General features: G+C 42.2%; 1 protein-coding gene and 1 long non-coding RNA gene across 5 annotated transcripts in view; one reads left to right on the top strand and one right to left on the bottom strand.

The window, feature by feature from the left end:
- Positions 1-1,300: 1,300 nt before the first annotated feature.
- The window catches only part of RARS2 (arginyl-tRNA synthetase 2, mitochondrial), a 29,917-nt gene continuing 18,960 nt past the window's right edge, over positions 1,301-12,257 (bottom strand). The window contains exons 13-20 of one of the 3 annotated variants that reach the window (XM_068184007.1): positions 9,656-9,732; positions 8,353-8,384; positions 6,918-6,985; positions 6,709-6,818; positions 5,604-5,699; positions 3,756-3,830; positions 2,782-2,845; positions 1,301-1,446 (exon numbers count right to left, since the gene is read on the bottom strand). In XM_068184007.1, coding sequence (XP_068040108.1) covers positions 1,360-1,446; positions 2,782-2,845; positions 3,756-3,830; positions 5,604-5,699; positions 6,709-6,818; positions 6,918-6,985; positions 8,353-8,384; positions 9,656-9,732 — 609 coding nt within the window. In that variant the 3' untranslated portion in view covers positions 1,301-1,359. Of the gene's footprint in view, positions 1,447-2,781; positions 2,846-3,755; positions 3,831-5,603; positions 5,700-6,159; positions 6,221-6,708; positions 6,819-6,917; positions 6,986-8,259; positions 8,385-9,655; positions 9,733-12,257 lie in introns of those variants that run through there. The other 2 variants (XM_068184006.1, XM_068184008.1) reach the window with 2 other exon arrangements.
- Positions 1,443-4,145, top strand: LOC137470534 (uncharacterized). Of its 2 annotated transcripts, none has more exons than XR_010997111.1 (2): positions 1,443-2,180; positions 3,673-4,145. It is a non-coding gene; the product is annotated as an uncharacterized lncRNA (long non-coding RNA). The 2 variants fall into 2 exon arrangements; XR_010997110.1 differs by having other exon boundaries at positions 3,676-4,145.

Below are 12,257 nucleotides of genomic sequence, written 5' to 3' on the forward strand. Positions count from 1 at the left end.
ACACAACTCTACAGGGAATACCCCTGCTTTGAGCATCACCAAATTCAGAGTGCTTAGAGGTAGCCCTTGTTGTTTGGTTTAAAAAGTCAAATGAAAGGCTCTGAAGCTGTGGCTTTCCTTTTTAAGTGTTTTTTTTATATTGGCTGTAGGTGGTAAAGGGATCTTCTATGCAAAGTATAGGGGAAGGTTTGAATTTGTTCCTGTACCTCTGGCTTAAGTGTGAATGAGTCACAAAGGTTCTATCTAGATCTTTTCTCTCTCAACCTCTCTGTGCATGCAGATGCTTGAAAAGGGCTCCTGTAATGCATGTTCACCTTTAATTTATCAGTGCCAACTGTGCAATTTCAACCTCCTTCCTCATCTTCTGAGGCCTTCCAGATATTTCAACTCTGCATTGTGGGAAAACTGGCCCTGGTGCATTTGGGCAACTTGTTGACATTCACAGTGGAGTTGAAATGTGACCAATTTCATGCACTTGGCTACATTTCTTTGGACATAAATTAAGGAGCTGGATTTTACTTGAAAGTGGGGCATGTTAAAACACAGCAGTAACAAACATGCCTAAATTCTCTTCACTGGGAGAGGTTGGTCCCCCCTGACTTTCACCAGCTGTTCCACCACAGTGCTGTTCTTGGGAGTCAAGGCTTCCATGGTGGAAGGTATTGCCGGGCACCTGCAGGACCTCACAGGTGCTGCTCCACCTCTCTACAGCAATGTGAAACTCAGGGGGGCCAAGCAGCACCTGCATGTCTGCTTGTGTGCACAGTGCTGAGGGAACACCACGCTTCCTGTTCCACCAGCTGGGCAGCAGTCTCTTCTTGCCGGCCATCACATCAGTGGGACTGCAGAAGGGCTGAGGAGCAGGGTGTGGCAGTTGGGCTTGGCTGAACTTTCTGAAGGAGGAATGCAGCACAACACCCAGGAAAAGGTCTCTTAACTCGTTTTGTTACAATAGACACAGAACCTGAAGCCATTGTGCCATCAGGCCTTGGTACACAGTGGCAACTGCAGGAATGCAGAACTTTGCTTAGGGCAGGACAATTAACACCACTTCCTCTATTAAAAGGATGTGATATTTACATGGCAAATACACAGCAGTTCTCTTTTATAGGAAATTCCAGGTAGAGTAGTGTCTTAGGTATACTGCTGCAACCAAATGTCTGAAGAAAGTGATTATGACAGCCTTGTCCCTGCAAATTGGCTATGCCACACCTGGTGGTAGGATGGAGAACACAAACCTGCCAGAGCAGATGGAGTTTCCAGCCTGCAGTAGCAGGAGACACACAAGAGAAGATTCATATTATTGTGGAAAAAAATCATTTTAGTAAGAGACATGACTTGACATTGGATATGGCCTCATTACATTTGAGTTACAGGTGTAATGCCAAGAAGTTTCATTCCATTGGCTAGAACTGAGCGTGCTGCATGGAAGAGACAGAGCCGTGCCTGGAAAACAAGGAAAAAAAGTCATTTTAGGGTAGTGCTACAGAATAGGGTGTGGTTCTTGGGACAGGAGTTAGATGCCAAGGTGAGAACACCGTGTGCAGCCTGTCCTTGTACAGTCTCGGCCCCCACTGGGACTCGAATCTACACTAAACCTGAGTATTAAGGAACATACCAATGCTGCCAGAATTCACATCAGCTGTTGGCAGCCCACTGCATGTCAACAGAGGGACACTTTGTCAAACAAAGGAAGGTGGAAAGGAATGCCCAGCCCAGCCCAGCCCTCGGGGCAGAGCAAGCAGAGATGTATGAACAAGAATGCAATGACTAAAAGCTGAAAATCTTTCATGCACCAGGGGCTAGTACAGCCTGAGGATACTGCTGGAATCATTCCCCTCGATGTGCCTGGGTGACAGGCTGTCAAGCAACTATGGGCTGCTTTGAAAATTTCCCTTGTCAGTGTCCCGGCTGTTACACAGCTGGCTGTTTGGGAAGGGCTCTGTCAAGCTTGCTCCAAAAATCAGAGCTCTTGGAAGCTGTCACATTGCAAGATACTTAAAAATATTTTTATTTACAGGATAAGGAACTGAAGTTTTCCCTGAAGTTTGATGCAAAGGCATGAATGCCTACAGTATCTAAGCTCAAATACAGACTGCAGCTCCACCAATTCCACTGAATGTTTTTCCCCCACAGCACAGCTCAACACTTAAATGTGATTTCCTACCAAAATCAAATAGGTAGTTCCTTTTAAAATAGATGAAAGACAATAAGAGAGGCGATGTAATTAATATATCTTTTACCCAGTTGTTAGGGGGTCAAACATTGCCTGGGAGATCAGTACAAAGAATTTGCATTTATTTGGAATGGCACATTAACAGTTGTCAGCCTCTGTGCTTTAGCTAGAAAGGAAATACCGACAGCTTGGGATATGTAGGTGGCAAGAGGGAGGAGACAGATTCAGTTCTCTCCTAATTCTTTATCTTCCCACATAACCACTAAAGGAAACCATCAAAAGTCAACGAGCAAGTTAAATGCTCAAATGTTTACTCTTAAAACATTTAGAAGGAAAGGTGATGAGAAGGTGTTTGACTGGGTCTGGAGCAGTTGTCCTTAGGGAGTGATGTGTTTTTGGAGGATCAAGCTGAACAGCCCTTTCCGAAAGGCACAGCTGTGAACAGCAATCCCTGCCTTCTCAAAGCGGTTCTGCCCCGGGAGAGCCTCTGGCTGTTGGCTCCTCTGCCTGCAGGCTCGTATTCCCCCCCAGTGGTGACATAGTTGTGCTGGCAAAGCCCTGATGGATCCTTCCTCGGGCCACCCTCCAGTCCCGCCGTGCCGCACCTGTGCCACGTCGGGGGCGCTGCCTTTCACGGGGAGCGTTTTGTGTGCCATGGCTGCCAGATGGCTGAAAGGGAAAACACGGGAGAACGGTGAGAAGGAGCAAGTCACTTGACAAATGCAGCAGCACTGTAGGCTACAGAAAGCAGCAGAACTGGAAGAGCCACTCACAACTGCAGCATGCCACGGGCTGATTTCTAACAGCCTCTTCACCTGGCTGAAGGAGGGCATGGTTTTCTGTAGCCTGCATGGCACTGATGGCATGCCCTGACAACTTAATTCTAAAATAACCCCAAAATATTCTCCCTGCTTCACACATACCTTCCCACTCCCTGCCCTCCATCCCCCCAAAAACCCCACAGAACAGTCTCAAGACTGCTCTGGGAAGATCCTTGAGAGCCTACCCTGTCATTCCCAACATGCATGATTCTTTACACTCTTTTCCCTAACTTGTTAAAGACTTTCCCATACACAGGCTCTACAGCTTCCTCCACCAAGCCTACACCAGCATTTCATGGTGCTGACCAATCCCTCTGGGAATCAGATATACAGTATGACTTACACTAATAACAAGCTTTGTTCACGGGCTGAGATAGTGGTTAAAAGCAGCTTGGATAAAATTTCCTAGCTGAAATGTTGGTATTCAGATGATGTTATCAGCTAAAATCTGCTCCTTAAGACATCATTAGTCCAGTATAATTTTGGGTTCAGATACTGGGTTTCAGCCAAATGATTATTTTTTCTTAAAAGCTGGTAAATTTCTCAGGAGGGTCCTGGCTCCAGCCTTAATCTTAACTATTTATTACATCATTTGCTATCCTACTTCATATATTTCCTGCTTCAGGGAAACTGTGCCACAAATTTGCATCTTCCCACTATTTTTACTCTTCAAAGCAGTGCAGATGTGAGGGCTGCAGAGCCAGCTCAGGAAGACCTGTCCTTACTGGAGACACAGCCAGTATCAGCAAACTCCTTACCTCAGTGTGAGGAGGTAGCTGACAATGTGCTTGGGTTGCAGATCCTGAGAAGATCTATACAGGACCTCATCATACCTGTGAAGGAAGGAAAGGATTGTTTAGTGCTGAAGTAGTACAAGGTATACTCAGAAGGCTCATCAGACTTGCTTAAGTCAGAACAAGCACCCAACCACAGCTGTAGAATTAGCAAAACTAATCTGAAGCAGATCTAAGCCACGTCATTAGCACACAATAGATTATTCCTTCCTTGTTCACTTATTATTGAAGGAGATTGCTTCTGCTCCTCATCATGCAAACAGCTCAGGGAGGCAGGCTATAGCAAAGAGAACACAAGAGCTATATTTGTTCCTGGAACATTATGTCTGGTTTTACATCTCAACACTAATTGTACGTTTCTAGGAGCAAAAAACGTGTTAAATAACCAAGGAAGTCAAAATAATCCCTTAGAGGACATTGCCTTTAGTAAATGCAGCTTAGAATTTTAAGTAGATAAAAGGAACCTTGCAATGTTAGAAAAAGACAAATCCTGGAATACAGAATCACACAGAATGGTTCAAGTTGGAAGAGTCCACAGTGGGTGATCTGGTCCAACCTCCCTGCTCAAGCAGGGTCATCCTACATAACTTACACAATACACTTGACTTCGGACTTTAATACTGACTGTATTAAACAGGGTAGTACAGGCAGTCATGACAGCTATGTTTTTTCTTCATGTGCTTTGCTGTCCTTTTTCACAGCCTGCAAGAAGGTGTCAACACCTCCAGGGCTGAAGAGATTTCAAATTCAAAGTAGGGACTGGACTTCCTGATCTCTTCTGAGCTCCCAGGCCCATCCCTGCCAGCATGTCCAAGCTGAACTGCCATGGAATCTTCCACTCTAACTCAAGCTGCAGAGCTGGGGAGCACACAGTGATAGCAGCTTAGCAGTCATGTAAGAGTATAAAAAAAAAATCCCAAGGAACAGCTCACATGTTTTCTGTGAAATACAATGGCACTGCATAAATAAGACACTGCTGGTCTTGCTGAGAGCTGGCTGGTCCTGCTGCTGCTCAAGAGAGCAGCAAACATGGACTGCAGGCAGACCTCTGAAGGCAATTACAGTTAATGGTGGGGCTCTGCAGCCCACACATGCCGGTCAAAGGAGCCACCTGGTGCACTGGCATGACTTTTGAAAGTCCTAATTGTATTCAGGTGGCCTCGGGAAGGTCTTAGTATGGTCAAAAAAGTTTTCTGGCACTGCACAGTGTGCAATGCAGTATATGAATTCTCAGTAAGAATTCTGAAAGCTTCAGTTGTTTCTGACTCCATCACAGGCTGCACAACATGGACAACTCCCTTGTCTCCATAGTTTAATTACACATCTATGAACTAATGAAAACAGAAACTGCTCAACTTAAAGACTGAATTAATAAAGAGCACCACTGTTATTAACAGGTACCAGTTGTGCACATTCAGTAGCTCTGCAGGATGCTGAGCTCCCAAATATGCACACACATACTCCATGTACCTCACCACCTCTCTTTTCTCACATGACAAAAACAGAACAAGAGAGACCAAGCAAATCTGCAGCTAATATTTATACAGAGCTGAGCACACTTATGTGAAGATAAAAAATAATTAGGAGGCTCATGTACACGGAGTATGTTCCAAATACTGCTTTTTCCATCATATGGCTTCTAAAGCCATGAACATTTCAAATATTACAATCCATGTGGCACAAAAGGCAAGTCATTGCCTCAAACAAGCCATTTTTTCTTATGATCATGCAGTCTGTGCCCTCTCAATAGGTCAGTGGCATATCCAGATATTTATTTTAAGGGAAATGGTATTTGGAAAGAACTAGACAAACCTGAGAAGATGCTGAAGAATAGAGATGGCATCTGGCTCCTGCAAACATGCCACATTCACATCAGTTAGCTCTGCATTCCCATGCATCTGTTCTAAACTAAAACATAAGAATGGAAAACAAATGTTGGATGAAAACCACCTCTTAGCAATGCTGAACAAAAAAACCCACAGTAATCTCTGTTTTTAAGAAAACAGGGTAGGCTCTGCTCAAGTTGAATAGAACACTGAAGTGAGACTAGCTGATTTCAACCTAAGATTAAAATAAAAATAAAAATGTGTGCTGGCCATTCAGTTATCAACACTATCAGAGATATGCATGGACAACAGGTCCAGAAGCTAAAAGGACTAGGGAGGTAGACAATCCCCCACTAATGGTACCCTGGAACCACCAATACCTACATGTCAAGGGAGTACAAGAAAAACAGACCAGAGAAAGGGATCAGGCATTCACATTCTCCCTGAACACCATGTCCTGCTACCACTGCCTCACAACATCAGGCTGCTTCACACCTTTGGCCTCACCCAGGAAGAAATCTTACACAAAAACACATATTGAGGTCTGCTCTGGCAGTTTAGTATAATTGATAAAAACTGTTCAAACTGGACTCTTCTGAAACTCTTTAAAAAATAATTAAACATGTCAAGTGTTTGACCTGAGTCAACAGGAAGGGATCTCCTTTTAATCTTGGCTATCAACAGTGGGAAATAATGTTAAAAATAATCCACTAGTTACTGTGGGTAGCCAAAACATCCAAGTTCTGTGATGTGGTGTGTTTTACAAGTATGGGCATTTTGGCTTTTACATCAGTTTCCTTAGCTCTTGGCAACCATTCCTCATCAGTGACACCAACCACAGAGAAGCTGTTCCTAGAACTGAGAAACTACATGAACAGTTAGTTCAGTTCCATGGAAATGAGGTAGAAAATTAATTTTAATTGGCCTGCTCTTCTGGAAAGTCTCAGTGATTTCTATCTTAAACTCTCACTTCTGCAGAAAAAGTGAACATGTGTCATATTTAAGGAGTTAGCACTACTACTTAGCAAAGCAGTAAGTTAATAAGGTTAAAATTCATGTCAGACTGTGCTGTGCAGAAATGCTCCTCTTACCTATGGAGTCTGGCATGGGTGTACTGCAAGAACACACCTGTATCTCCCCGACTTTGGAGAGCCCGATCCCAGCTAAACTGGTAATCAGATGACAGAAGGCCCCGGAAATCCTGGAACAATAAACTGATGTCACCCAGACATGGCTCTTCATCTCAATTTGCAACTTCTCACAGACAATGCAGACACCTCGTGAGGCAGCTCAGACTCACCTGAATTATGAGTGCTGCAAGACCAACCTTCTCTGCTGTTTCCACAGGATCTTGGATCTCTTTGGTTGCTGAAGAGAAACAGAAAAACACTGCTAAGTCTGCAGTACCATACTGACTCCTGCTCAGACTTAGAGATGCCAATAAAAGAGCAAATCTTCCACAACTGTAAACTAGCAATATGGAAATTGTCAGGATGCATACAGCAAGGAGTCCAGGATATAAATCTTTATTAAAAGCTGAAAACACCTGTTTCACATGGGCTTTTTCCCACTTCCCCTTGTATGTGTAGCACAGATTTTGAAGTGAGAAGGGTCCATTATGACAGACTATGCAGGCTACACTGAATTCCTTTTCACAATTATGACAGCCAATCTCCAAGATCAGGGAAATGCAGACTTTGTTGAAAAACTGATAAAAAGCTCCAAGTGATACAAGATGCATAAACAAAGAAAGTTGTTTCAATGGCTAATGGACCATTTGGATGTACATTTAGGGAGTATTCACACCATCCACTGTAAATGTCTAAACTGACAGAATATGAACTGAGAGAATGACAGAATGCTTTGGGTTGGAAGAGACCTTTAAAGATCATCCAGTCCAAACCCTCTGCCATGTGCAGGGACACCACCTCCTTGTCTACTTTACAAGGAAAATCATCTGTTTCAAAAAAGCTGAGGAGGCAGAGCAAGGAAGATGCATACTACTTAAGCTGATCACATGGCTGACTCAATCCAGCACCTAACTCCAGAGAGGACAAGAGGGGGCAGCATTTCACTGGTAACTGCTTGGATCTGTACTGCATCAGGAGGAAACGATCCTGGAGCCACAGCCCAGTGAGGTGCAGGAAACCCCCCCCCTTCAGCACAATCTGGGGCAGAGCAGTGACCTCCAGGGCACTCGGGAACAGACATGAGGTTGGCAGGGTGACAAGGCAGCAGAGGCAGGCAAACAAGGGTCGCTCTTGCCAGAGAAAATTGTCAGAGCTATAAATCCTTTGGATGAAATCTGACTGATCCCTGAACTCCAGCCCCAAATCTACTACTGACTAATTTGTCCCTCCAGAAAAAACCAAGTGTTGTCCCCAAAAGGCAAGTACTTCCTTCTCAGTGCATGATAAATAATTTCACTGAATGTTAAAATTTGCAAATCTGCAATTTAGAGGAGTTCACAGAGTTGCAAAGAATTATTGTAATTATGTGTTTATATTATGGTTAGTACAAAAAGAAAAAGAGCATATTACTGTGATTAGTGCAATACAGGGAGAAGTGAAGGGTGGAAAAGATGACACAATGTGATCAACACAGAACATCAAAAGAAGCTAATAAGACCTGAAATAGCTAACTTTTTGTGGAAGTCATGTTTTGTAACATCCTTGAGCGAACTTCATTTAACACATCTTCCAGAAAAATTACTTCTCCTCTCCGAGTCTTCATGCCTTGAACTAGACCAAAAGACACATGCTGGCACCTGTGTTGAGAAGCAGCAGGACCAAAATTATATTTCACTCAAGAGAAACGTTTGCAGTGTTTTTTCAGAGCTGGATTCTCTACCAGGAAACAGCAATAACAGCTGAATAAATAACACTCCAATGCGGGAAGCTTGGAGATATAATCAGTAACTCTCATTTCAGCAGCCAAGCTCTGTATTTATTATATAATGGGAAAATTATGATCAGAGTTATGACAGCCTGGTCATTTGCGTGCTCTCAGGAATCTCTTGCTACTAGCATTAGTACAGAGGCCTCAATGCAATAATTTGCAATAAATTGAGGAGAGGCAGGATGTAGACAGATCAAATTACTGTGGCAACAGAGATCTCTTAATATAATTAGAAAAGGAGTCATAATAATTCTATTGTGGCCACATTAAGCTAACAGTATAATTAATCATTGCTAATAATAAAAGTATTCACTGTTTCTGCTCCTAATAATCCCAGGCATTATTCTTGATCCAGAATCTAGGGTAATTTCAGCACAACTTTAAGCACTGTGAAAGGAGGCAGGTTGGTATTCCTGAAGGCTAAAACCCTATATTTAACCACAAAAGACATGCAGTCTGGCAGAAAGGAATATGATTTAGTCTGGAGATCCATTACTGACCTTTGCTCAGATTGCTAACAAGATAGGTAATTACAATGAATAACAGCAGGGATACTCTTCCCTGCAATAGATACTTCAAGCCTGAAGCATGATTCAAACTCAGATTCTGATCTCTGCTTAATATGTGACCACAGAATATCCCAGAAGCTATGCCACAAAGTCTCTTAAAATGGTTTCCCTTTTTCACATCAGGCAGTTATGAAAAACATGTTAAATGAGAGACAGGGCTGTTTTTCACATCCTAAACACACAGCAATGACTCCATCCACAAATAAATCAGACAAGCAGGAGTGGACACACAGAATGAAAAGGCTGCTGATAAGGACCTGAGGCCCACATTGCACATAACTCTGAGGGTTTGTTTCTCTGTTGGACTAGTACTAGTTGGGTTCTACAAGCCAAATGTCTGCTTGTACTCTGGACTCCATTACTTGCACACCAGCATCACATCTTGTAGCTTAGTTTCATTCAAAATGTCTACATGATGCGTGCTATAGCATGGTGGTGGATGGACACCAGCAGGAGATTCTCCTCAAAAGAGGAATTGACTGAAATTCCAATGTACATATGATATACATTCTTGAGGAAAAAGAAATTAACCACCAAAACCAGTATAAAATTACAATTTCTAAGTACATACCTTTCTGCCCAGTCATAACCCATGAGCTTCAGTATTTGGAATAAATGTTGAAAGTGATTACTTTGGCTTTTATCTGTCTAAGGAATAGAATTGATGCATATCAGAAAACACTATGAGTCTGATAAGGAATAGCTTTTAACACACAATACCACAGTGCCAGTAAGTCAATCCAAGCAAAATTAAGACCCATGAAGACAAGCAAGACTTGAAAATTGTGACAGCTGGAATCTACGACAATGGGATTTTGAGTTATGTTAGAAAAATAAATCCACCTTTTCAGAAATGATTTTTCTCAGATCATGAAGGCAAAGACATTAAGTGCAAGGAAACCTTAATATTCTTTAGTTTCTCATGATCTGAGAGCTGCCCATCAAACGAAACATCTCTGTTTTCACTTCAGAACCTTGCTGCTCTTGTTATTCCCCTGGGTTATATTACCAAACTCCAAGGGTCCTTTGGCTTAGAAACAGAACACCTCTTTGGCTGTCTGCCTCCAGAACCCATTCGTTTCTATTGTCTCCTGCATGATTTGTAGTTTTACACCGTAAGGCAGGTACATAATTTTTAAAAATGTATAAACGATCACAATTTCATAACAATTATGCATCTTGTGCTCTCTTCCACTTTCAGTTACACTCTCCTACAAATTGAAGTTGTTTCTGACTGTATGTTATGTTTAACAACAATCTTCACATGTGTTTCTAGCTACAGCAGTCGCTATGAGGTTCATTTTCCTACCGATCTGTTTCGACTGCCTCACTCAGACTCCTTTTTATTCCTCCTTAAAAAACAGTGCAGAGATAACCTATTCCTATTATAACCTATAACCTATTGTCTACTTCCTCATTTGTTTGCTTTTCTGGGACAAGAAGTGAAATGCTTGTGTTCCTTCTCAGCTACCACTGTATGAAGCACCTGCCTCGTCTCTCCTAGTTCCTCTTAACCTGCTCTGCTCCTGGGAATCACATCTCTGTGCTGACTCTCAAGCAAGGCTGATAAATGGACAGCAGTGGCTGGTGCTTCAAACAAGGCCTTCCAAGTCCTATTCCATGCACCTTACAGATTATGTGCATCTCTGCACAAAGCCAGACCTCTCTCATTAGGTGTCTGGCTTTAAGGTAAAAGTCTGACAGCATGGATTGTATTTAATTCTTCATATCTAAAAGCATTTTCATCTCCTTCTTGAGTGCAACACTCAATGGAATCTTAGTACCTCTTTAATAACATGCCACACATTTTAAGATGTTTTGAATATTTTGCTTGTACCACTGCCTTTTTATGAAATTAGTAGGATTTTTTTAAAACCTAAATTGGTGAATGCACTAATTTACAGCATTACAAGTAGTAAACCAATTTAATGTTCTCTTAAAGAAGCTGATCTGATGCAAATAAGACGACCTTGTGAAATAAGACTCTAGAGTCTCTAAATAATTTTCTTGTAACAAGATCAGCATTCTGAAATACATTTGTATTTAATTATTAAAGACTAAAACCATTAGCATTCTCATTTAATCCCATGAAGTCCTCCTGCCTCTGGTAACGCTGAGTAAAGTTCTAATCCACTACAAACAGTGCCATAAAAGAGCAGCAAAGCTCAGCAAGGCTGGCAGTTACCTCACCAGGCTGTCTGTCCCACAAGAGCCTCCTAAGATTGGTTTCACTCTTTTATGACCCACTTTCTCAGCCCTCAGAAAGTCAAAAATTATAAAAATACTAACCAAGTCCTCTGAAAACCATACAACCTGAGCAAGGCTGAGAGGACAGGACAGGCTAATCTGTCATTTCCCACTTGAATGAGACACTGGCTATGATGGACACGTGAATCACATCACAATCTGGCTGTGCTGTGTATCTCTTTGGACTTGAAGGAGACCAGGGAGGCCCAGGCAAGGAATTAAACAGTGACTGGAGTTCAGCTACAGCAGCTGTCTGCTCAAGACTCTTACTCCTATGCTTGCTCATGCCATTAGCTGAAAGTTCAGCTAACATCTTGATTTGTGCCAAGTGGACACCCAACTACTCTTTTATCTCATTGTTCCTTCTCCCTTGGTCCCTGCTACCTCCTGGAACATCAAACACAAGTAATTGCCCACCCACATGAACCAGACAGGAAGCATCCTTAACATCTAAAGCACTGCACTTTCACAGCCACACTGCCCTTTGATGCCAATGAACTCACTGTTCCAGCCAGCAGGGGCAAAAAAGCTCCCACCAAAATTACACAATTCCCCCCCCAAGAATAACCAAAAAGTCTCTGTTCTATGACAACATGTAAGAATGGCAAGCTACAGGAAACTTCCTGAAGACTGAAGCTAAATGGAGCAATGTGGTTTAACTGGAAGTTGCACTTTAAACTGTGTATTTAATATTTTGCTTACTGATCTCTCTCCCTGCATCTTGTTATGTATCACATTATATATACTTTTGAAAAAGTTATACAGAGAAGGTACAGGGACATTACCAAACATGACCACATAAGAATGTTTTCCACATGTTACTAATTCTGGACTTCATAAAAAAGAACATAGCTTTCATAATTTTTCCCCCTAAATATGAGAAAAAGAAAATTTAAAAGCATCACATGATATTTTCTTGCTAATAT

The sequence above is a fragment of the Anomalospiza imberbis genome, chromosome 3 (assembly GCF_031753505.1).
Source record: "Anomalospiza imberbis isolate Cuckoo-Finch-1a 21T00152 chromosome 3, ASM3175350v1, whole genome shotgun sequence".
NCBI classification, from domain to species: Eukaryota; Metazoa; Chordata; class Aves; order Passeriformes; family Viduidae; genus Anomalospiza; species Anomalospiza imberbis.